At 40.4% G+C, this 26,370-nt stretch overlaps 2 protein-coding genes across 6 annotated transcripts in view; both read right to left on the bottom strand.

Annotated features, from left to right (window-relative positions):
* Positions 1–7,480, bottom strand: part of LOC128737669 (neurabin-1) — a 141,289-nt gene extending 133,809 nt beyond the window's left edge. For 3 of the 4 annotated variants that reach the window (XM_053832347.1, XM_053832350.1, XM_053832349.1), the window contains exon 1: positions 6,325–7,480. The gene's annotated coding sequence lies outside the window, so the exon portion shown is untranslated. The remainder of the gene's footprint in view (positions 1–6,324) is intronic. The other variant, XM_053832348.1, reaches the window with a different exon arrangement.
* Positions 7,481–19,834: 12,354 nt separating this feature from the next.
* Positions 19,835–26,250, bottom strand: LOC128733936 (YTH domain-containing protein 1). Of its 2 annotated transcripts, XM_053827816.1 has the most exons (4): positions 26,138–26,249; positions 24,825–24,964; positions 22,035–24,057; positions 19,835–21,566 (listed from the first exon to the last, which is right to left on the bottom strand). In XM_053827816.1, the coding sequence occupies exon 3, from the start codon at positions 23,803–23,805 to the stop codon at positions 22,042–22,044; it is 1,764 nt and encodes a 587-aa protein (XP_053683791.1). In that variant the 5' UTR covers positions 23,806–24,057; positions 24,825–24,964; positions 26,138–26,249; the 3' UTR covers positions 19,835–21,566; positions 22,035–22,041. The 2 variants fall into 2 exon arrangements, with proteins under 2 accessions (XP_053683791.1, XP_053683790.1); XM_053827815.1 differs by lacking the exon at positions 24,825–24,964 and having other exon boundaries at positions 26,138–26,250.
* Between the last annotated feature and the right edge of the window lie 120 nt (positions 26,251–26,370).

Raw genomic sequence — 26,370 nt, 5'->3', positions numbered from 1 at the left:
TATTAATCCACAACTGTGGAATGACTGTACAAGGTATTGACACATATCATATGATACAGTCAACGGAAACAGCAGTGGCCGATAATACATGTGTGCGTATTGCAGGACAAACTGACGCGGCTCATTAAAGCTAACCCGAAACGTATGATGTGCTACGTGCGTGCTTCGGAGAAACTCTCACTCAGAGGGTTGTGACAAGAAGATGGACTATCGTGTATATTATTAACCAGAGGCACGATTTTCAACAAGAGTAACCAAATTTCAGGCTCTGTCAATTTTTTGTCTTGCCAACTTTCTGTTCTGTCAACTTTCTGTCCTGCCAAATTTTTGTCTTGCCTCTTTCTGTCTTGTCAACTTTCTATGTTGCCATTTTCTGTCTTGCCATCTTTCTGTCTTGCTAACTTTTTGTCTTGCCATCTTTCTGTCTTCCCAACTTACAGTTTTTGCAAACTTTCTGCTTTGCAAACTTTTTCTCTTGACAGTCTTGCCATTTTTCTGTCTTGCCAACTTTCTGTTTTGTCAACTTTCTGTCATGCAAATTTTTGTCTTGCCATCTTTCTGACTTCCCAAATTTCTGTCTTGCCAAATATCTGTCGTGTCATCTTTCTGTCTTGCCAATTTTCTGTCTTGCCATCTTTCTGTCTTCTTCTTCTTCTTCTTCAGCAGCATAGAGCCGGGGTGGCTCGTGCTGTTTCAAGCACTCGTCTCCGTTCAACTCGGTCTTGGGCCACTCGTCGCCAATTTCCTAGTCGTCTCAGAAGTCGCAAATCGCTCTCGACCTGGTCAAGCCATCGTGCACGTTGGGCCCCCCTTTTCCTGGTGCCGGTGGGGTTGTTGAAGACGACTATTTTCGTCGCACTATCGTCCGGTATCCTTACGACTTGTCCGGACCATCGTAGCCTGTTAACTTTCGCTAGATGTACGATGGGAGTCTCCCCAAGCAGTGACTGTAGCTCGTGATTCATACGCCTCCGCCACTCTCCGCTTTCAGTTTGTACTCCGCCAAATATCGTCCGCAGCACTTTCCGCTCAAACACGGCAAGGGCGCGTATGTCCTCCGTAAGCAGCGTCACGGCTTCAAGTCCATAAAGAACTACCGGTCTAATAATGGTTTTGTACATTGTTAGCTTCGTCCGGCGTCGTATGCTTCCTGATCGTAGCGTTTCACGAAGGACAAAGTAGGCCCGATTTCCCGCTTGGATGCGCCGCTGGATCTCCTTACTAGTGTTGTTGTCCGCGGTCACCAGCGATCCCAAATACACGAACTCCTCTACCACTTCTAGTTCGTCGCCGTCAACGGTCACCGTCCGTGGGAGGCGCGCGTTTGTTTCTTTTGAGCTTCTTCCTTTCATGTATTTGGTCTTCGACGCACTTATTTTTAGCCTAATTCTCCTAGACTCCGCTTTCAGTCTGGCGTAGATTGCCTCCGCCGTCGCAAAGTTCCTGGCAATGATATCAAAGTCATCTGCTAAGCCTAGAAGTTGGCTACTCTTGGTAAAAATCGTGCCTCTCGTTTCGATGCCCGCTCGTCGGATCACCCCCTCAAGAGCGATGTTGAACAGCATGCAGGATAAACCGTCACCTTGTTTCAACCCTCGCCGCGTCTCGAAGGGACTCGAGAGTGTCCCAGAGATGCGTACGAAACACATCACTCGATCCAAAGAAGCTCTGATCAGTCGCGTCAGTTTGTCCGGAAAACCGTATTCGTGCATTATCTGCCATAGCTTGTCTCGTTCGACTGTATCGTATTCTGCTTTGAAATCAATAGAGATGTGATGCGTGGGCACGTTGTACTCCAGACATTTCTGCAAGATCTGTCGGATAGTAAAAATGTGGTCCCTAGCTGCGCGAGCCCTCATGAAACCCGCCTAATAATTCTCTATGAAACCTTGTGCTATCGCTGACAGCCGGCGTAACAGGATCTGGGCGAGTACCTTGTAGGTGGCGTTTACCAGTGTAATACCACGATAGTTGCAGCACTCTAGCCGATCACCCTTTTTGTAGATGGGACAAACCACTCCTTCCATCCATTCCTCCGGTAGCTTGTCCTCCTCCCAAATCCTCGAAATAACCCAATGTAGAGCCTTTGCTAGCGTTTCTCCACCATGTTTATAAAGCTCTGCCGGTAGGCGATCCTTCCCAGCGGCTTTGTTGGTCTTCAGCAGCCCGATTTCTCGTTTTACTTCTTGGAGATCAGGTGCTAGGACATTACTATCTTCCATGGGCGCTCCTAGGTTAATTTCCGTTCCGCCTCCTTCTGCGACTTCGCCATTGAGGTGTTCATCGAAGAACTGCTTCCATCTGTCGACCAGCTTGCGCTCGTTTGTAATTAGACTTCCTCCCTCGTCCCTACACATGTCAGATTTCGGTGTGTAGCCCTTTCTTTCTGTCTTGCCAACTTTATATCTTGCCATCTTTCTGTCTTCCCAACTACTCTCTTGCCAACTTTCTCTCTTGCCATCTTTCTGTATACTCAACTTTCTGTCTTGCCATCTTTCTGTCTTCCGAACTTACTGTTTTGCCAACCTTTTGTCTTCCCAACTTACTGTCTTGCTATCTTTCTGTCTTACCAACTTTCTGTCTTGCCAACTTTTTTGTCTTGCGAGGACCTTATAATTTTTGAGATTGTCAATGCAACCACCGACTGTCAGCTGCTACAAAGTCATTGAAAACTTTTAAAACTTCTTCTAAAGATTACATGATTCTAGGGCGGCCATTAGCGTAGCGAAAAAGAGCGCTCTTTTTGCTACCAACTGCATTGCTGCCCTAGAGCGCCGTAAATACTATAGTGTTTTTCCAAGTTTTATGAGTGTCATTGAAACGACGTTTTGTTAGACAATTTGTTCGAAGTGTTACGTCTGTTAGTCTGTGGATATACGTTATATATGGAGTCTTTGATCCATTCAGGCGTTTTGGTCATATATTCCGGTTATCTCCGTTATAGTGAATCTAGATTATCACAGCAAAACAAGTGTTTTTAGTCAAAGTTAGAGAAAATTTGGTTAAGTACCACCGATTCTCTCTCAATTAGACGCAAGATGACGCATGTGGGCTACCGTTAGTGTCTTATACTGCCGCTACTTGCATAACATTTGCATGCATTTTTTTTGCCGAATGTACTTGATTTAACAATTCTACGTTAGTAGAGTTCTTCCTGAAAAAATCTTTACAATATGCAGAAAGATCCTGTCTGATCTGTAACATTTCTCTGAAAATTTCAACACTCAACTGGCACGAAAACAAGAAAGCTAATTTCCTGAACTGTGGAAATCCTCATTTATGTTTCCTGTTCACAAGAAAGGTTACTGCTTACGTTGAAATCACGTCTGGAGTGCCACAAGGCAACCATCTGCGTCTCCTGCTATTCGTGATCTATCTCAACGATCTGAATTTTGCACTGAAGTGCCAAAAATTGCCATATGCTGATGATTTTAAATACATAACTTCCAAGCGTAAAAGATTCCAGAGATGCTACGATTATTGGTATGGACAATTGTTAAATTACATCTCTTGAATTAGATACCGACTTTGATATTAAAATTAGTTGATGTGATTGACGTAACAGTGAAGGTATCAAAAATCCTTATGTTGTCATTAAATCTTATAAATTAGTCATTAGTTTTAGTTTAATCTGTGTATCATTTTGATTTCTGTAATCTGTTGATACAAAATTGAGCTGGCTTTTGCCAGTTTGGGAAAAATCAATTGTGGAAGACTGATATATTCAAGTCGCTCATTGATTGAGAAGTTTCGATCTGATAACCAAATCAATGTAAAACAACAAAAAATCAAACGAGCTGAATTCAAGTCAGTAAGCTTTATTTTTTATGGTCAACTAGATCCAACTAGACTAGATTTTAGATTCCGCTACACAATCAGTAGTGTTTGTTTCTCGGACGGCACTTGAAAACGCGTAATGATTGCAACGGGAATATCAATTAGTAGACTGATACGTTGTTCGGTAACATCATCATCACGCCTGCATGAGCAAGTTGCATAAATGCGTATTAATGGAACCAGCTCGAAAGGAGAAACTTCTCGCTTGTTCGGACGTATTATACCAGTACAGAAGCAGTTACGTACAGTGTGTACTTCACAGTGCCTTGTTCTGGTCAGTGACTTCGTTCGTTCGGTAGTGCAACATCATGTTCCGACAAACAGCGCGGATAATTGGGTTAAAGATCGAACATGACGACTTCATCGTGCATAGACACGAGGCAGAAAAATCAATGCAAACGAACGTACGACGGCCAGTCGTCAAGCCGTCAACCAATGCCACACACTCGTTTTCCTTCCAAGTTCAGATTGCTGCTTCCTGCAAGGCAGCAGTGCCCCACAAAAGCCCAGAACCGACCGACATACTTTCGCGATCTTACAGCACCGTGGGAACGCCTAGTGTAACCGATGAAAGCAAGAGGGCGAACTACCCGTGTAGAACGAGGAAAACAATAATTGGCCCTCAACAGTTGTACCCATACACAAAAATAATCCCACGCCACATGCACACTGTTTAAGGTTTATTGGTTTAACTACAAGCATAACCGCGCGGTCGCGCGCGTATGCAAAATCGAACCGCCGAACCGGAATGGATGCTATCCGCAGGCACAATGATTAAAAGGGCAATAAAAAAAAGAACTTCAACAAAGGGGAAAAATATAAACAGGTTATTTTTTTTCAGCTTAATTTTGCTTGGAAAGGGAAAAGTTAAAATAGTGTACAGTTAAACTGCGACTATTTTAACATCATACAGTTTAGTAAACTTAGGAAACTAAATTGTGCGTTTTTAGTGTCTCTATCTTCCGATTATTACGGCAACAAAGTTGTATATAACAGTAAATTTTCTTAAGACCGGCAACCGAATCATGCCAAGCTGATGTGGTAAAGTGCATTGGTATCCCCTTGATAACCGAAAGAGGGGATAAACGAACGACATCTTTCATTGTTACTTACGTTCTTTTGCAAAAGTATTTGAGAATTATGGTATAGAGCATATAGAACGAATAATTCTAAATTATCAGTTTCAACTCTTATATAATTTGAGTTTCTTGATTTTTTCGGTGAAATATAGACCAATATCGTGTTTTCCGCGGACGTTTCGACCTACTATTCGTAGGTCATTGACTACACCTAAAACATATAACCTTTATTGAATAATTTATGCAGTAGACATTGAACAATTTTCTTCGGCTGTTACCCACTTACGTTAACACGTATATTCCACTTTCTCGTTGTAAATTGACTGTTCTCTCGTTTCCTCTAGCTTTTATGTGAAACATTTCGGCTGCTAATCTCGTGTCTTTGTTGTTTATTTGGTCTAAAATCCGCGTTTTGCTAAAATCAAATATATGACCTTCTTGTATTGTATGTAAAGCTAACCCTGTTCTTGCTTCTGGTTTTTGAGAGTCATTTTTATGTTCTGCTTATAATTCGCTATTATGTTCAACACTTATAATTCGCTCATCAATCAGCACGAAAAGAACGAAGGTTTGAAAGCATTATCTGCTATGACAGAACAGTTTGAATAATAAAGGTATTTTAATTAACAAGCAATACAGTTAATGGACTGCCAGTCCAACGATCATCTTGCACTTTGCAAGACTGAAGACTTGCAAGGTTTGATTGCCAATAGTGAACTGGTGCAGCTAGAATTTCAATGCAAACAGCCTAACGTAAGGAATGGTTGCACACTTTACAAACACATTTTACGTTCAGGACATCATATTCATTTAGGTTGACAAGAAAGAATATAGTTCGTGAACTGTTGGAACGGGATGGCCTGGTTTTACAGAAATGGAAATGAATGCAATCGCAGGTATATATGGTTGTGGTCCCATAGTTAGGAAACAAAAATGTGCTGGCACGTAATTGGGTAATACATCAATTATAACAACGCTTGACGTTTATGCATTTATCAATCGTAAACATTCAATGTGTAGAAAGATTTCTGACCGATTGTTAATAGGCCCTTTCAAATTAATTGAGAAATTAACGAGTTATTAGCGCTCAAATGCTATAATTTTTCGTAACGTTCGACCTTTTAGATTTTTTGGAATGACACCCTACCTTCATTACTTTTCATGGAGCCGTATTTACACCATTTTTTCCCTAAAGATACAGGTAGTTATGCGTTTTGTTCAGATTTACCAGAACACCAGATCATATAATAACAAAAATTGAGCACAAATTTCTAGAAGGGCACGAAAACGCACTTAACTTTGTTTAGTAAACGATTTTCTGCCGAAAATCAATAAAAATCCTAAGCACGATTACAGCAAAGAATACGCCCCGACATATAATACCACACTACTACGACTACAAACTTACCGGAAGCTGTCTGGTCGAAAGTACAATTCCGTATATTCAACGGATCAGATCAACTATCTCAATTATCTTTATCCGCCACCTTCACTTTTAGCTACATACATGGAGAAAAAAGCGGCTTTAGGCCCATTCCACTGCAGGTTGTACAATTACGTTGGCATACACTTCGCGTACTGCAAACGATCAATGAATTTTATTATCCAACGAAGACTTAAATATGCACCAGACCAATTTGCGCAACACTGACGACGCGAACTTCTGGTTTGCCGCAAGTTCGATTCACACTCAAATTTCCTCAATCTTCATCACAATCATGTATAGTAGGTACACTTCGGCTAATTACTTTTCAATGGTTCACCAAATAAAACAGCACATATCAGAAATTAACATAAGAAACCACTCGCTTTTCCTCCATCCGCAATCGAATCGACCAACAGCGACAGCAGCATACCGCACTCACACACGCATTTCCCGACTGCGGATTTGTTGTTGTTTACATTTGCAAGGTGAAGCGCGGTGCAGAGGCAAGATGAAAATGATGTAGAGACCAACACACGCCTCCAACTAACACTTTTTTGGTTTGATTTTCTCCAGAGAAGCAAAGCGAGAGTATCTGCAAAAGTCACAATCAAAAGCGGCCGATCCGTGAGTAAATACAACTTTATATCAGAAAAGGCCCTTCACCTTTTACTTCTAGACTGGTGTTTGGCCAACCGCTGCGGCCCGAAAGAGTGCGATTTATAATGGCAGCTGCTGCGAATCTTCACTGTGTGAGTGTTCTGGCTTTGCCAACTAGGATTTTTTCTCCAGGCGAGACACTCCTTACCGAGGACGGCCCTTCGGAAAATCCGACTTTTCCAGACACGGATTCTTTCAAACAGCTTTTAACTACTGTTTTTCTACTTTTCTTCAATTAATTTTTCATTCATAAGAACAATTGGTATAGGCGCATCCTTTTCGCACAATTTCGAACTAACACTAGAGCACCTTGGTTGAAGTTTTCCTGATGCTGAATTATGTCGGTGCACATTCAATTTGAGCAAATATTTTGCACTAAACTTGTGAATAAGAAATATGTCTTCCAATAAGAACAATAAAATATCAGTACAATTTGCGGTTAGTTCTGTTATTTAACTTTATTAAATCTCGTCGTTTACGCGACGCCGATACGCCATCACCACCGTTCCGTGAAAGCAGCTCAAAAACGACTGCGAGAAAATCCGCCGTCTAGAGGCTCTTGCTTGCCAAAGCCAAAGCACACACAGTGACACAACTAGCACTAGCAATTGCACGCACACTGCCGGCGTTTCTCTCCCTACACTAAGTACGCTACACAATGTTCCGTATTATACTATACCTACGAAGTTTTCATTCATTCTGCAGTGTGCAGACATCTTAAATATCATCATATGAAAGAGTGGCATTCGTCTAACAGCTCTTGTGATCTTGTGAACGTGTTCCAATCGGCAATGGCCATATAGACTGGCAGAGAGAAAGCCATGAATTTTGCACGTTTATTCTAAAACAAATCTTAAAGGGAATTCATAAAATTACCTGGTTCAGATCGATCGGCACTCAATTGTAATCGAACTACTGTCAAAGAGTTAAAAAATCAACCGAGTGTTGGACTGGAACAAAGATAACAATATTGTTTTTGTACCAAAACACTTCAACCCATCCAACTCGCCAGAATTTCGTCCGATAGAGAAGTTTTGGGCCATTCTTCCTGACCTGACCTGAAATGTAGCAGCAGAGCTGGTTTTGAAGAAACAGTAAGTGAAAGTATCAAAAGAAGGCGATCCTATACCATTGCCCGAAACCTTATGCCCTCATCCAAAGCAGCACCACTTGTTACTTGAAGGGTTACGCAACTATAATTGAAACATTCAAATATGGTAAAAGTTCGCATCAGTTACTTTTATCGAACTGTTATGTGATTGAAAAAGCGCAAGAAGTGGAGCCTATATGCAAGCATTTGTTACACAGATGTTTTATGGAACATCAATGCGCGTTATCTATCCATTCGCGACTACGATACTAAAAGAGATTTTAAGCCTATTCACACTCACACGAAATCCTATGTCACATTGTCAAAACTTGCGACTACGATATTAAAAAAACTTCGTAACTTAATTAAAACTTCGTAATCGCGAATTATGTTTAGTGGGATCCGGGAAACGAATTTCCTCTCTGGTCTCCAAGACGAAAATTATTTACATTAATATTGCTGATTGCAACGAAAATTGTACCATCCAAAGTGCGATATCGCTCATAAAAGTGCTATTTTGCATTAAATCGTTTCGGTATCTTCGGCGCACTTTTTCGTTATATTCCAAGCAATAAGAGCGCCGAAGAGAGCGAAACGATTTAATGCAAAATAGCACTTTTATGAGCGATATCGCACTTGGGATGGTACAGTTTTCCTTGCAATTGACAATATCCTTAATGTGAAACAAAACTTAAGGTTTTTGGGCTTATTATAAGCTAATCTTCATGCCATTCAAAATTTATCGTGCAATATAATTTTGCTTTGTATTATTTGATGCGCCTCGTGAAAGTTATTAATTTATTAATTTTCAAGTTTAAAGAATTAAACCAGCCAGATTAAGAATTCGTTTACAATCGAAAAATGCGGTGTAAAATCGAACTAGATATTGTAATCAAATAATATTTTAGTAAATGCCATGGATTTCTGATGAATGTTCGTGTAATTATTGTTAAAATAAAAACATTTCTTCGTTGAAAAGTATTTTTTTCATAAAAATATGGCGGAATATGATGTTACGTTGATTGTATTTGTTTGGTTACATTTTATTTAAAAATATGTCGTAATCAACATGATGAAACATCATGTGACATTATTGTTTTGCAATGACATAATAACACGATGTTGCGATGAAGTTTCATGTTACTAGATATAGACTAATATATTTGTGGCAGCTAGTATAAGTATTGGATAACCTGAATCCAACGTATTAATAACATGAAGTTGCTTATTTGTTGCGTGTTTCAATACGGTAACCGGTGAAGTTTTTTGCAATTTAAACAAGACTTAATATCAATATGGAAGTGCTTGCAAGTGCTGCTTGGGTATAATGACCGAATAGTTAGTTAGGTTAGTTAGAATGGTTAGAAATCTAACCATAATGCAGTTTATTCCTATAAAGATTGAAGGTCATCCGGTTTGAAATAGATTTTTAGCGATCATTATACAAAGTGAGTAGTAATAAATGTTAGTCAACTAAATGGTCACAAAAATAAGACGCATAAATTTTAATTTTAAGTGTATGACGTGTAAAGTACATCCATAACATGGCTGGGTAATTTGTAGCATCGGTACCGCGCGTACCTGCAATTAAAAAATAAACCCCACAGTGGTCAATAACCTCTTATCCAGCAACTCCTCTCCCTACCTCCTCGTGGTGCCAGCCGGAATATGAGCAACTTTCGTGGAGATCGGGTAACCAACCCCGGTAGAAACTACGGTCGTATACCGAAAGAGAAGGAGGCATCTGCTGAGTGTTGGCAAACGGAACAGCCTTGCCAGTCGTGAGCGTCTGACTCCAGGTTAGGGGCGGCTCACGACGGTGATCCCACAGCACAGTGAATCGCAAAAGGAACTACAAAGGAAAGAAAAAGGACTACGATTATTGGAAACTTGGCACTTGGAATGTCAAGACTATCTATGTCGTATAATAAGCAAGACCCGGTTGTCCAACGTATTCAAATCAAAGCCAACGAGGAAGATACGACTGAACATTCGGCGGTTATCAGCGGAGGGAGTTACTGCTGAGTACTCTCGAAAAACTGATAAGCGGATCGGTGAACAACTCGGAGAGTACCTAAACGAATAGTGGAGACACATCCACGACGCGATCAGTACTATAGCGCGGGAAGTGTTGGGTACTACTGCTGCAGCTACTTCCAGTGAGTGGTTTGACGCAGAGTGCCAGCGAGTGACTGATGAAAAGAATCGAGCCAGAGGTCACATATTGGTTGCAACTGTGACACGCCAGAGCAAAGAGATACCGAGATGCTAGAGCTGCCGAAAAGTGACTTCACCGTCGTAAAAAACGTCAGCACTGGGATCGCGTTCTTGCGGAGGCGGAGAATTGCTTCGAGAGCCACGATACAAGAAGCTTCTTTAATACGATCAACGGAATCAGGAACCGGACCGTGCCAACTCCTGTTATGGGCAACGACAAGGAGGGAAACCTGATTACCGAAAGATCGGAGGTGACTAGGCGTTGGAAACAACATTTAGATGCATTTTTGAATGGTGAACAAGATGGAGCGGTCAACAGAAACAGGATAACGATTGAGGATGATGGACAAGCTGTGGATCCACCAACTTTAAACGAGGTTAGGAAAGCAGCGAGAGCTGAAAAACGGCCACGCAGCTGGCAAGGACGTTATCCCCGTCGAACTTTTGAAAGTCGGGAGCGAACAGCTGTATTGTGCAATCCATCAGGTTATACTAAAGGTATGGGCTGAGGAGGAATTACCTACACTGAGAAAACTTTTTGTATAGTTTCTATATGTCCCACGTACAGATTTTTGCAATGTGCCCAGTAAATGATCTTTATGTGCCAAACAGTTATCATTTATGTGCAAGCGAAAAATTAACACATACTATTCATATGCGTATAATTTTCACGTGTATAATTGCACATACTATTCATAGGCCTATAATTTTTATGTGTATTTCTGGGAGGATTGTGTTGACGGACTAAATGCTTACCTTGCGGCAGATCCTCGATAAATTCCGGGACTTCAACTTGCAGACTCACCATTTGCTTACAGACTTCAAGGCGGCTTACAATTCAGTTAAACGAAATGAACTGTGGCAGATTATGCTTGAACATGGTTTTCCAACAATAGATACTGATTAGGCCGATTCGTGCTACCCTTGATGGTTCAAAATCAAGCGTCAGGATAGCGGGTGAGCCATCGGACTCGTTTGTGCCGTTAGATGGTTTGAAGCAAGATGATGGACTATCGAATTTGCTGTCCAACATTGCATTGGAAGGTGCTATTCGAAGGGCAGGCGTGCAGCGAAGCGGTGCTATCTTCACGAAATCTCATATGCACTTTGGGTTCGTGGTCGACATTGATATCATCGGTGTTAACCGTATAGCTGTAGAAGAAGCGTACACGCATGTTAAGGAGGAAGCTACGAGGATAGGGCTTATTATAAATTTTACCAAAACAAAGTATATGGTAGCTGGTAGAGAGCGTGGTAGCCCTTCGGGTGTTGAACCTGCGGTGGTGACAGATGGAGATACTTTTGAATTGGTCGACGAATTTGTTTACCTTGGTACATTAGTGACATGTGACAACGATGTGAGCCGTGAAGTAAAAAGGTGGATAGCGGCTGCCAGCAGGGCCTTCTACGGATTGCGTAGCCAGCTGAGGACCCGTAACCTACAATTCCGTACAAGACTTACACTCTACAAGACGCTAATTCTCCCGGTGGTACATTACGGCCACGAAGCGTGGACGTTGAAAGAGAGTGACCGACGAACTCTTGGCGTTTTCGAACGTAAGATCCTGAGATCAATTCTTGGTGGCGTATTAGACGAAGGAGTGTGGCGCAAGTGCATGAATCATGAATTATACCAAGTATACAAAGATACGGATATTGTGAAGCGATTAAAATACTGTAGGCTACAATGGGCTAGCCACGTAGCAAGGATGCCGGATGAGATACCAACAAAAACAATATTTAACAGAAAACCCGACAGAAGCCGACGACTTCAGGACAGACCCAGTACCCGTTGGATGAGCGCTGTTGACGAGAATGCTAGAACAGCGGGTGTTAGGGGCGACTGGAGAGCGGCAGCCCAAGACCGAGTAATGTGGAGTCGGTAAGCGGATTGTCGCCGAAAAAGTAAAAGTAAGTAAATACATCCATAACATCCCAAGTAACCATAAGCATTAATCCAAAACCGTATATTGGGCATAAGTCTGCATCCCTAGTGCCAAACTTTTGTATATTAGCAATCTTAATGCTTATAAAACGTATATTAACATTGTTGATGCATAGAAGCATTAACGTAAAACAGCATTAAAGACAGCAATATATGCGCATATAACGTAACAATATGATGCATTTAGTCAATTGCATTAAAACGAGCCGTAAGTGTTGATAAATGGCTTATACTTGACTTCTTATTTTGCTATTCTATGGCCACTATTCGGGCCCTCTTCCACCTAATGGATGCCGTCTTTTTCTACCCTATTGGTAATGCAGGACAAGTAGCTATGATATGAGAGGGAATATCACCAAGATTTAAATACGACTAATTTCAACTCACTCAATCACGTCCGCTATGGTTAGGTAGCAAAGGTGCAAGGAAACGAATGAGATTGCATGACTAACTCCCGGTTCGAGCCACTGTCTAGCTAGGTGGTAACAATATTCAGTATTTCAAAAAATGCTTCTGTTTATCCTGCTCCCCTTGAGACGCTGCAAAAAAATCGCTTGCTTTAGTTTTTTTAAATCCTGAGCGAATTTATTTTCATTTTCCATAACTAGCAACGATGACGATGGGAAGCAAATGGAGCTTTAAAACATTATCGATCTAATAATTATTGTTGATTACACCAGGTACAGTAAACAACAGTGGAACCTTTAAATTTTTGGAGAAACATCCCGATAGCATCACCCTGGAAACATTGTGGAACCTTTGAACAGCCAGTTTGTCTCGAGGAATATCAGAATGATGTGCTGCATATATCCCATCATTTTATTGGTTGTGGTTCTCCTGTAGCAGAAATTTTTTTCCACAATCACCATGTGGAGTATTTTCCTAGAACCGGTTTCCTTGTATCGATAAGATGAATCTTTTGTTTATTCCTAGTGACTGCTTCTTTAAAATATCATATGGTCGAAAAAAATTGAAAGCAGAATTATCACAAATTCGAAACAAACTTGCAAACTGTTACTGTGTTGACATTTGAATACACTCTAAACGAAAAATATGCAGACACATGCAGTCAGAAAGCAAAGTTATGGGTATGAACGTCCTTAAGAACTTGACTCTTCTTTATCGACAGACTTCGCAGCCGGTTATTAGAGTACAGGACAATTACGGGGCTAATGCAGCGCTCCTACTGAGTCTATAGCAGCACCACCCAGCCGATATTTGAACATACGACGACTGGCTTGCAGGTTTGGCATGCAGTTTTTGCGTCGATTATGCTCTTTTGATAACTGCACCTCAGCCAAGCAAAATTTGAAAAAGTTGACTTGTCAAGTTAGCATCGTTCCCCGAAGTTAACAAGGCTGTTCTATCATCTCTAATAACAGAAGCTATTTTTTGAAAACTTCTCAATCGAAATAAAAGATTACCATTAAGGGCATCGTGGAGTCGAATCGGAGAGAAAAGCTGCTCTATTAAATACTCCTCTGCCATCGGCGAAGAAAATTGTGCCTGTGGAAGCCGATTATGAAGCCGAATCGTGGTCGTACATTGAAATAGATTAAAAAAAAAGTTACTTGAGTTTATTTCTAATTCCCGTCGTAGTAAAATAAGCCACTCTGATTTTCATCATTTCTTAAGTGGATTTAATTAATACCCCAAAGGTTCTTGTGCTGATTGGACTCGAACACATTTACCTTCCGATCCGTGCACGTTGAATTCACTAAAAAGCGATAAGCAAAGCATTTTATTAAAATCACGCAACTGACTTTATTTCTTAAATTCGTCGTACCGTTTTAAAATCCATCTATCAAAATTTTTCATCGTCCAAACTAAAAATCACAATAATGCTTACGAAGCTAACGCGCATGTATTTGTGTAGGACGGCATGAGAAATGTTATTCTGCAAAATTTCTGCCGGTCATGGAAGTTTTCCCGGCTGCAAAATAACGACAATGCGTTGCGTGTGTTGTTTTCATTTTATGAATGACGGAAATTGAAACGATTAGTCGACATTTTCTTTTCGTCGCACAAAAAAACGTAGGAAACGTAGAACTCAGCTCACTTTGATTGATCGCGTATGATAGCCAACAAACTAAAATATTAGGGAATAATTTTGCATTGTGTGTCATAAAAATTGCGGATATTTTTAATAATTCGTGTTGGATAGGACGAGAATAAGCAATTACGACGAAGCAGCAACATACCCTATCATATTTCTTTTTTTTTTTGTTAAGTTGTTATCGTACTCAATAAATTGTTTTGTTCGTGTCGTCTACCTGGGTTCGGCATTTTTTCTGAGGAATTCGCTATGTGCGCGAAACGGTGCTGCCACCTTCCCAAGTTTGTTCTATTTGTGAAGTCTGTGCACAGGTTTGTTAAAGAGTGAAAAGGATAGACAAAACTTTGCACCAAATCTTCACAAACTTTCCATATGGCAGTTCCATGAGAGTACAAGAGATCGATTTGTGCTTACATAGCGAATCAAGTCAAATTACTGTTTTCAATCAAGCATGTTCACTCAGCAGACACCAGTTAAACGTATTATTCGATGGGACACGAACTGTGTGGATATGTTTGCCATTATATTGCGGTTGGGTTGTTTAAAAAAGATATTGTAGTGTAACTATTTATTTGAAATTGAGTTTGTGAGTACTACGGTACTTACTTACTGAATCAGGAGCGAAGACTACAGAACTCAAGACGGTGCTTGACTGTTCGTCCATGTTGCCAAACCGGTTCGTGGCTGTTCGATCCATGTTTCCCATAGTGGCTCTCTTCACCTCGTTCCTGCTAGGCTTTTGTTGAGAACCATTTTCATACGGTTTTCGTTCGACAACTTTTCGGCACGTCCAGTCCATCGCAGCTAATCGATCTCACTCTCTTTCTCTGCGCACTGATCCTGTGTGAGTATGACCCATATTTCATGGCCGTGGAGAACTACCGGTCTCCACCGATACTAGGAATAGAGGGGCCCAACGGACGGGCTAGATGACTCGACCAGATTGAAGCCTACTTGTGGATGACTATGCTGGACTAATCTTGAAACACTGACGAACTGACATGATACATAGAAGAAAATCCTTCAAAAACCATCGTCCTACACATTTTACTTGCACACTAGCACCCTGTGTTATGCATGTTGCGGAGTAGCTTGCATTTGCAGGATTTTATCCTGTTGGATTTTTACATTTGTATGGTTTTATACTGAAAACTCGAAGCAACACTTGAGCGCTGCGGTATGGACATGTTGCGAAACACGCTTTTTTGAAAAATGAGTGGTTTTTGATTGGACGATGGGATTAACGTGAGTGTCTCGTCTGCTTGTCTGTGGTTGAAATTTGACTGACGATATTCTCCGCGAAGGTTTAAATCGAGCACCGAAGGACTGCAGGATCTCCCTCATAGTTCTAGATCGTTGTCTAGAACTATTTCTGACCTGCTGGTGCTTTCAAATATTACGTTCAATTTGTAGTCCAAAAAATTTTCGGTATGGAAAAGCTTTGGCCGAGCACTTGAAAGGCCTGGATAAACCGTGCATTTTGTAAAATTCACTTTCCAAGTCGGTTCTTTTGTTTTGTTTTTACTATGTGACTAAATTGTATGTTATACATATCATGAAGCAAAGGTACTACAATCCGTTTTCGATATTTGACCTTCTGTTTTTGTACAATCTACTTCGCAGGCAGATGTTTGAGTACAGGACAAATGTGGGGCTAATGCTACGATTCTATCAGCTCTAACAGTCTTTCCCAGTCGAGATTCATACATACGACGATTGGCTTGTAATAACTTTAATAGAAGGCACAAATCATCCATATGATTGTGAGGAACGTGCTGCTAGAGCCAAAGACACTGAAAAAGCAGTTAAACATCAATTTTGCCCAATAACTTTGCACACGATTTTGTACTGCTTTTAAATGTTCTACAAAGTTATTCAGTATCTTAAAATGCGCATTTTTACGCAGTCATGAAATATTTTTTCAACAAATAAGGCCATTACAAATATTTAAAAAAGTTTTTGTCCCTCCGGTGTTGGGCCACTGAAGGGGGGGGGGGGCGAAAAAAAAACAAAGTGAATTTTTTAATCGAGCAAAAAAAAAAAGGATTTGAGGTATTTTTATTTTAAGTTTAAACGTGAAAACCAAATCTATTCTTGCTTTTAATATATACGTTGTTAATTTCCATGCAAAAATCTACGAAAAAAGACATAAACGAAAGAAAAGTTTTTTGGCCGATTTTCGGAAATTCCACTGGTTGAATTTCCATTTCTATTTCGTGCTAGAAGCGTTAACTCAACTCGAACACTCATTTTTCAGGTTTTCAGCCCACAGGCAAATGATTTTATGAAAAAAATTAACTCATATCCTACAAATTATTTTTTTCCCCCCCGATTTTTCAAGCCAATTTCCAAGGGGGGGGGGTGACAAGAACTTTTAATATGATTTGCAATGGCCTAACGCACTATTCAATACACCATATTTTTTGGGCGCATTTTGAAAAAACTAAAATTTGTATCACTCTAACAGGGTAACGATGTAAAAAGATTTGCAATTTATTACTAGCTGATTGCCCGATATTACAGCTGCTTATAAATCACCCTTTTTTTGGTAATCGATATAAATCGAGACAACGCCTTCTTTACGTTTCTGGGCCTTCCCCTTGTTAATGGCTACCCTATTTCCCTTTTCAGAAATCCCCTCTTGTCACCCAGCACAACTGCATTTGCACAAATGCAAGAGAAACGCATTTTTTTATCCATTTGAATCTTCCTCCTCGCCTTGTAAGAGGCCACCCCCGCTACCCTACACCCTCAGGGCTGATTCTTTTGTGTCAAAAAATGTGTGCCAAGTTTGATGTGAAACAGTTCAGGTGTTCCGTAGTATGGCAGAGCATACATTCATACTCTTGTTCTTCATACCTCCTGTTGGCTCTCTCCCAATCAGCTCCCCCTTCTGTCGCGCCATGTTTTCGATGCCAACACGTAGGCGTTAGCGTAAACGAGATGTCATATCATCGCAACTCTTCACGCAAATTAGCTCTTCGACTGTCAGTGGGGCCCACGATACCTGACCCCGCAGTGATGTTAGCTCTTGTCAACGCGGAGCAAATGAGATAAAGGTGTTAGTTAGCTGATCTATTCACTTTCTGAAAATCGCTATAATGGAAGGGAAACAAAACCCTTTTTCCATATACCTTCTCGGTGGATCACCCCCTCTATTACCCCTCGCTTTCTCGTCTCCCAGTCACTTGCGTAACTCAATAGAAGTAACTGTAGGAGAAACACAGCCCCGTTTACTTATTTGGACTTTCCACCATTGTTAGGGACCACCCCTTTTTGTCAACCCTCTGCGCGATTCCCTTATGTCAAGGAACATGTGTGCCAAGTTTGGTGCAGAACGATCAAGGCGTTCTGGAGTTATGGCGGAACATACATACAAACATGACATTCACGTTGACTTTTATATATACAGATTTAAAAATTAGGCAATGGTACGCTACAGAAAACTATCGCGTTTTGCATGGTTTCGTTCCGCTGTGCATTGTACGGATATGAGGCGGCACAATCTCCACTATGAGTTATAATATAGTCATTCCGACTTTTCTTTGAAGTTTTCTAACATGGTGAAACATTATGTAAACATCTTTCCCAGCTATTTTTCTAGGTTGATGAAAAAATTTGCTTACATTGCTATAAAAAAAACTTCAAATCACACATCCATTTGTATACGAAATAGTGACGTAGGACGTAATACTTAGTTTTAGTTGTTTTCAGTTTATTTTATCAATTTACTAGAATAATTGATTCTGCAAAAATACAAATTTTTGCTATCAATTATTCAAGAAATGGTTCATAAAGTAATTTGTAGGTTGTATTAGTTGTAAATCGACATGGTTGAAGCCACGCAGATTATGCAATTCTTTTAAGCATGCTGTGTAGCTTTGAATGATTAAACAGAAACGAAATAATAACTAATAAACCCCGTTATGCATTTCTTCGAAAATTGTAAATTCAAGTTGAATATACAGTTAAGTTTTCAGGGAGAAATTTATTGTGACAATAATTTGTAAAATTTTTACTTTCTAAGTAATGCGCAAACCTGATAGCGAACTAGTGTAGACCACCATTAAGCGAATATTAATTACATCTTGTAAGTTTCCTTAATTCTGTGCCCTGTGTCAATAGTTGAGATGCGATGTTCTTGAAAGTGGGTAAACAATCACCAGCATTCAACCGGAACGATGAACCAGAATAAATGCCTACAATTATAAAATGAAAGAATAGCTTGCTCGTTTCACGAATATAGTCGTACAGTCATTTAGGTGACTGGAGACATTCAGGACCGTAAATTGTGTTCTAACCTATAAAATTTAGGTGAATTAACTGTGAGAATGGGGGCCTTGATTTTTTTTAAATAAGCGTTGTCCTAGCTAGTCGGAAATTTTTTTCTTGGGGTTTTCTGAGAAAAACCTCAAACTTTTTAAATAATGTTTTCGTTTGTTCTAAGTTGTGCCCGCAAATGAAATTTCATAGAATTCTTAGTCCCTTCGGCCCGTAAAGTTGATGGCATTCTGAAGAAAATTAAAGATGTTTCAAGACAAACCTGCACAATCACATAAGTTCAGGGTTTTATGTAAAAATGATTTGGCCCTCCCTTACCTAGGTTTCCGCTCTATCCACCCTGAGATTTTTTTTTCCTGTATGGACTCATCACTACGACCAGTATTATGGTTTGATCTATTGTGATATCCCCCGGGTGTTTGCTGTATAACCCGCACTACATTTATTTTGGCTATAATCGCTATTGAGTAAGCGATAGGCTTTTTGAATTTTATGCGTTCTTGTGTGTAATTGAGTGACCCTGAGATACTCTATAAACACCTTCTTTGTTTCATTACTTCCTTCTACCGTTGCTTCTTTCTAAGCAAAGCCAAGGGTATAAACGTCCTTCAGAACTTGATCCTTCTTCATCGACAGACTTCGCAGCCGGTTATTAGAGTACAGGAAAAGTACGGGGCTAGTGCAAAGATCCTATTAACTCTGTAGCGGCCCCGCCCAGTCGAGATTCGAATATACGACGACTGGATTGTTAGGCCAGCATCGCACCCCGGAGCTAATTGGACGAGCGCTTCGTTACGTCCTTCTACCGACTGTAAAAAACTGCCGTTTTAAAAAAATTAATTAGAATTGTTCATATGATCTACGCTTCAACGTTCAAAAAAGTAATGTAAACTGATTGTTTCAGACACATAAAAAATAATAAATGCCTGCTTTTTTGAAGAAAATATTACAAGAGATCAATTAAAAACTGATATCTAACCGAACATTTTGTTAAACAAAAACAAAATTACTAATAAAAAACGGTTGGTATGTGACTACTATAAGGAAATTGCTATCTTTACTTATATATTATAACAGCTTTCAAGAGCACATAAGGGTACTGAAAATGGACAGACACGTTCGGATATGAATGACGGGTAAATCTTGCGTTTGACGAGAAAAGTTTGCTTTCCTTAGCACAAAAGGAATTCTAATCTGCTTCCGGAAAAAACAAGTTTCATTACGTATATAACACAGAGGTACACACATTCTCTCCACAAAAATATGGACTAGTAAAAAACAGTTATATTACAAAAATAGTTTAAGAAACCACTGTTGCATTCTCATGTAACATAATAAATAGAAGTATAATTTTCCTTTGTATAAAAACGAACCGTAATCACTGTCATCAGTCTCGAGTCGGAAATTGACTCTGATGGGCTTCCCACTTAATACTTTCATCACGTTCTCCAGCTCCATTCGTTTGTGGAAGTTGAACCATGTATCGGTTCATATCGCAGTCCGGTGTCGCGGTGCCTTTTAAAAGCACCAGCACTTTGTTTTGCGGGTAGGAAGCTGGTTAGGATTCACAGAATCCAGATAAACTTCTTGTCAGCTCGCTCGTTAGGCATGCGTACAAGTTAATTAGTAAACTAGTAAAAGTACAGTCTCTTAGTTTCGACGATTTGTGTTTTGCCACAACTAATCAGTTGCGATAACTGTGTTACGATGCAATTATATAGAAAAAAGTCCCACTTGATTGCAAATTTGGAAGTCCTTTAAATTTCACCACATTCACGTTGTCGTTTCACGATTCCTCTTGTTGTCGGTTTCGGAAGGCTTTCTGCTGCTAAACGCAGACAGGGGGCAAGTTGAATTGCTTTTGAAAAGTCCAGTAATATAAGTGCAGTACAATTTATCACATTTTAATTTTTTTTACCCCGTCCGTCCGTGGTTGGTTTCGCTCCTCGTCAGCAGAGAAAGCAAAAACAAATCACCAGCTCACGATTTCTTTGGTTGTCGCACTAGTTTGGGAAAAAGTTCATCTCACTCGGTTGGGTTGTTTGTTAACCTTTATTAGATTACTAGTAAAAGTTCATAATTTAATTTTCTCTTTGCTTTTCTTGTCGATACATAATTATGCACAGTTTCTTCATATAGGGTATGTAAATATCTTAGCTTATTAGCAGTAGTAATAAATGTAGATTTGCTTTGCTTTTCATTTTTCTAAACACAATTACACAACTATTTTTATTTTTGTCGATTGTCTGTTAACACACTTTTTCGTTTAGACGTTCTTCACTGTGTTCTTGCATTTTCTGCCATTTTGTCGACAGACAATCACCATTTGTTGTATCAACTTTTCTTCTTATCATTGTGAGAATACTTCTTTTGCGTTTGCCTAAAACAGACTTGCTTATAACTTATCTGCTAGGAAAGTTCTTCCCAAACTATCTTGGCTTCTACAAAAAAAAATCCATCATTGCCACATCTAGCACTTGCTTCTAATAATACCGCACTTTTAATAAGAGCCTAAGTCCATCAAGAGGAACCGTCCAGCTTATTTGGCGCCATTCAGACGAAACTTCACTAGCACTGCGTAGCAAATGTGAACACTCGGAAACAACACTGTCTTCTTCTGCTACACAAACGACAACGACGCCAACAAAGAGATCACAAATTTCACCGCAATCCAAGTAATGGTCACTATCTGCTACAACTGCAGGTCTCTGGTTTCGAAGTAGACACCTTTCCACCGCAGTTTGATTATATCGAAGCGATGTTGATGACGATGCTATTACTGCTGCACAGTAAAGATGGATTTTCATTTTTTTTTCGTAAAATGGGCTGCATTTCTATAGTAATTGCATCTGGTTAATGAAAAACTGTCTCTCCTTGGGAATCAGCTTTTTTTTGTCAGGAAACAATAAATACGCACGACTTAGCCGGTGCAGCCTAGCGATATCTGTCTGCTAGCAGCCGGCGTGGTTGAGAACAAACTGAATGTATCGTGAAAAGAAAAAAATGGGTTTTAGTTTTTGGTATATAAAATCTCTTTAATTGCTAAAAAATGTACATTGCATAAATAGGCCGTATGAATAAAAAAGCTTTTTCTGTTTAAATCGTATGGGAGCATTTGCTCTAGCACTTTTATTCATACGGCCTAATGATTTAATTTTGGGTACTTAGCATTCTATTTGCAAACGAAATGTTTGCTTTTCCAACACAGACGCCACAATTTTAACCGTGATTTGCTGCCACTTCTACTAATAGCAGCACTGAGTAACTTGATCTCCATACGCAAACAAAACTTTAATTTGAACTAGATATACCCTATACAACTTACTACCATCAATATACCATCAATTGGATGAATTATAAACAGCAATTAGCCCACACAAATAGTTGCTATACGTATTGCAAAAATTTACTGCCAGCAAGCAACAGCTTTATTTCGATTTACTCACCTTCAAATCATCGACGATCTCGATTGTTGTAACTCCTACCTCCTCGCTGGCTGCGATCGTTTCGGTGATTTCGGTCGCGATCGCGCTGACCATCAGAACGATCATTTTTGCGACCGTGGGACGGAGCTGATGGTGGGGCTGTTGGTGGAGGAACATGATAATTCGGTAACGGTGGTGGAGGTCCTTTCATGGAGGGTAAACCAGCAGCTCCGGCAGTCGAAGTGGGTACGGCGGCCGTACCAGGAGCTCCTGGCGGTGGTTTCCACATGAAGTCATCGTACTTATCGTAACCACGGGGAGGTGGAGCTCCTGCAGCACCGGTTACGCTTCCAGGAATAGCGCCGGGTGGGAGGGGATATTCCGGAATAGGCAAACCTTCGTAATAACGTGGTGGTGGTGGTAAGCCTTCGTATGGTAGAGGCATACCAGGAAAACCTGGCGGTGGAGCATACGGCATTGGAGGCAGCTGATGCTGCATTGTGCGCATATAATCTGCAACGTACGCTTCGGCGGCGGCCGTGCTGCTGTACCGTTCCCATCCATGAAAACCGGCGGCCGATGCGGCAGCGGCTGCCGCTGCAGCTGCACGATCTACCCCAGGGTGCAATCGAGGCGCGTGACCATGGCCACGACGCATATCTTTGCGGTACGGCGGAAACATCGCCGGACGTCCGCCCTTGTTGTGAAACATCTTTCTGCGGCCACCCCGAATCGGTCCACCACCCCCAGCGCCACCACCAATACCTCCTCGTCCACGAATTACATTTGTGGGACGTGCAAAATTGGGTGGACGCCGGAATGATTTCGATGCAGCTTTCTCTTTCATTTGTTTAGAAGCTTCTTTAGATTTCTTCAAGATAGGTGTCATTTCAACAGAAGTGTCCTCCGGGAACAAACGACACAGCTCTTCAGCTACTTTCGGCTCAATTTCTTGACCATCTCGTCCAATTTTGACCGGCTTGTTTTCGTTCCATGGATTATACAGATGGGTTGTACTTGTGAAAGGTAATTCTTTTTTGCAGACCCAATCGATTTTGATTACACCTCCCAGAGCTTTAGCGGACATACCTGGAGGGAGAACCCATTCTACTGCAGGGAGATCTCGGCGTGCTTCCGCTGCCATCCGAGCAAAACCTGCAAATTTACCACTCTCTTTGACGGAAAACACTAATATAACATTGCGACTTTCACGGAAAGCCTGATTAAGATTAGCTTCATTTGGCGGCAGTGTTGACCAAACGCCTTTAGTTTTTGAAATTGTGACATTCTCGGTATTATTCGATTTGATGAGGAAGAAGCGGGTCTCCCGGAAGAGATAGTTTATTTTTGTAACATAGTCGTATGACTTGACGGAGTTTTTTACGGTACTGTTTTTAGTGCGACTACGCTTCGTATCGGTGGCCGTGGCCGTGGTGGCCGTTTGTGGACTTCGGCTGCGAGATTTTCGCTCCTTCTTGGTACTGTTATTGACCGAAGAGGCCGTTCCACCGCCATCTTTTTCCCCATCTTTCTTTGACTCTTTCTCTTCCTTCTTCTTGTTGCCTTTCTTCTTCTGCTGAGCTTTCTTGCTGGCAGAATTTCTGCGCTCGATATTCTCTTCATCGTCGTCGTCCGATGAATCCGAGCTCACATCGCTGATACTGGGATTGGTCGTCGTACTGTCCGAGCTTGCCGCTGATGCTTCACTCCGCGTATCGTAACTATTCTCCAGTTCCTCAGCGATATCCCGAGTTTCGTCGAGACCGAGATTCACTGCGTCCAGATCAGCCATCTTTTCTGTGGAAACACTTTTCTATTTCTCCCCTATATGCTGCTAAGCTATTCTTTCTTCTCTTTGTGTGTTTCTACTAGGGCAGCACGTACATTCACAAAGCAGCCTATTGCCCGGGGTACACTGTACGCACACAGCCGTAGCGCGGCGAAAAACCCGTTTTCTCTGGCTGCAGCTTACGAAATTGCAAAGCTGAACAAAGTGTTCCAAGCGACCGGTCGGTACCAGTGTTGTCAAGCGGGCGATCAATTTCTGAAAAAGAAAGAAGGAAACGTTTGATGTTGTGCATTGTGAACAGATTTAGTCATTGTCCCAAGTTGGAGATTGAATAGATTGCTTTCGAACGAACGAATAACCCAAGGTGTTAAAGTGATTATAATTTAACAAAAAAAAAAATTTTGAAGACAAATTCTTGGGGCTAAATCTCATTTTCAGAACTTGACCTTTTGCTACGATTCGACTTATTTCCCAGTCATTCCCACATCTTCTTGACCCTACACGTTATTCTCAGATTGGAATATACGACTGACTTTGTTACAAAACTGTCTCGTCTCGATGCCAAGTTGGCTGACTGTCCCGGAAAGATGATTGAATTTTTATTGTGCCTATTGAATGTTAAAATATTGAGAGAGACGACAGGTGACACAGAATTTTTCGGATAATTCTGATTCTGATGATAAGTTTTTTAAAGACTCTCAGCTTGAAAATAGGAAAATACCTACATAATTTTGTATTTGAATTAAGTCTAACAGTCTAACTTTCGTCGGAAAGCCCAATTTCAGAACCAGTTTTTGGGCCCAAACGCAGGATTCTGTTTCTAAAAATGTAAATACTGCATTCTTTTTGCCTATCTGAACACAGCGAATATATTTTCATAAACAGAAGTTTTGTTTCAAACCAAAAAAAAACTGCTTTTGAAATTGGCAGAATCAAAGACGACTAGTTTCACCAGGCTAAACATATTGTAATTGCGAAACATCTAATGATAAAGTCTTCTATTTACGATAAAAAATACTCACTTTTCAAAGAAAAAAGTAGCACTGATTCCCTTATGAGAAATACTTTTGGCAAATAAATAGTTCTTCGCCGAAATGCCGATATTATATCTACTTAATATTTTTCTTACAGAGGAAAATTTGAGATTGTGTTCAAACTTTAGCTAAAAAATACTTAGTAAAGGTTCACCACTGACGAGCTGACATGACACTTAGAAGAAAATCCTTTAAAAACCATCGTCCTGCACATTTTGCTTACACACTAGCACCCTCTGTTATGCATATTGCGGAGTAGCTTGCATTTGCAAAGTTTTATGCTGTAGGATTTTGTACTTTTGAATGGTTTTATACTGAAAACTCAAAGCAACACTCGCGCGCCGCGGTGTGGCCATGTTGCGAAACATACTTTTTAGAAAAATGAGTGGTTTTTGATTGGAAGATGGAATTATCGCGAGTGTCGCGTCTGTTTGTCTGTGGGTTCACCAAACTGTATCATTTCGTTCATTTTTATATGCCGGCCCAGCAAAAATAACTCACACAGTTTGTCTACAGGTTGGACTTCGACCCTAATGAATTGTTGGTCTTCAATAATTATTATTGTTTCCATTTAAAAAGGTAAATAAATTCTCCCTGTGTGTCACAAACTATACCAATTTTTAGACTACAAAATTTAATTGTATTTGTAACACATTACGAGCATAACGTTCATAAAATAACGCAAACAGTAAATATTTTTCCATTTTCCACCAAAAACTTATATCATGGCAGCAATATATGTACACTGAAGACGCTTTTTTGCGGCACTTTTTTCACAAATTCCGGAATTCGTGCGGTTTTTTAAGTAACTTTCGAAATTAACGCGGTTTTACGGGTTTTTACGCGAACCCGAATTTAAGCGGAACGTGTCCTTCGTGTAAAAAGCGACTTAGATGTACTGATAATAAAGGCAAATTCACTTGACTAGTTCATTTGAACAGCTTTTAAGTATGTGTAAAGTACTTCATATCTCCATTGTTACCATTAAAAATTGGTCGACTCAAAATATCAAAAATTACGGTATATCAGGAACTATTAACGCGCATATTGTTATTACTGATTCACAAACCAAATATTTCAATACAACTCATCGTCACTTCCAGCGGCAACACTTCCATTCTACTACCAGCAGACCAACACCGTAACGAACAACGAAAAAGAAAAGCGTTGCTCTTTTACTTTTTTCTTCACTGCACAAATTTCTTCTTCCCAGCTAGAGGATTGACCCACCCGACTTGAAAAAAAAATCCCATTCAATTGCTACACTTTTTTCGTCAAAACCCGAACAGTTTCACACTCACATTTTATTTACTTTTGCAGTACATGCAGTTATACTTCTATCACATTTATATTTCACGAATTTTGATCTATTTTAATAGCTTAAAAATTCACCGTAAAATCGAAGGCTTTTTCATGCGTTCAATTTGATTTCGCCAACACCGACCATCACAGAACATAGACCACGAACACGAACGATCAAACTCACACTATCACAAATCAGCGCACGAACAACGAACAAATCGACCGCATAATT

This window comes from Sabethes cyaneus, chromosome 2 (assembly GCF_943734655.1).
Source record: "Sabethes cyaneus chromosome 2, idSabCyanKW18_F2, whole genome shotgun sequence".
NCBI lineage: Eukaryota > Metazoa > Arthropoda > Insecta > Diptera > Culicidae > Sabethes > Sabethes cyaneus.
This window is presented reverse-complemented; position numbering and strand designations above follow the sequence as displayed.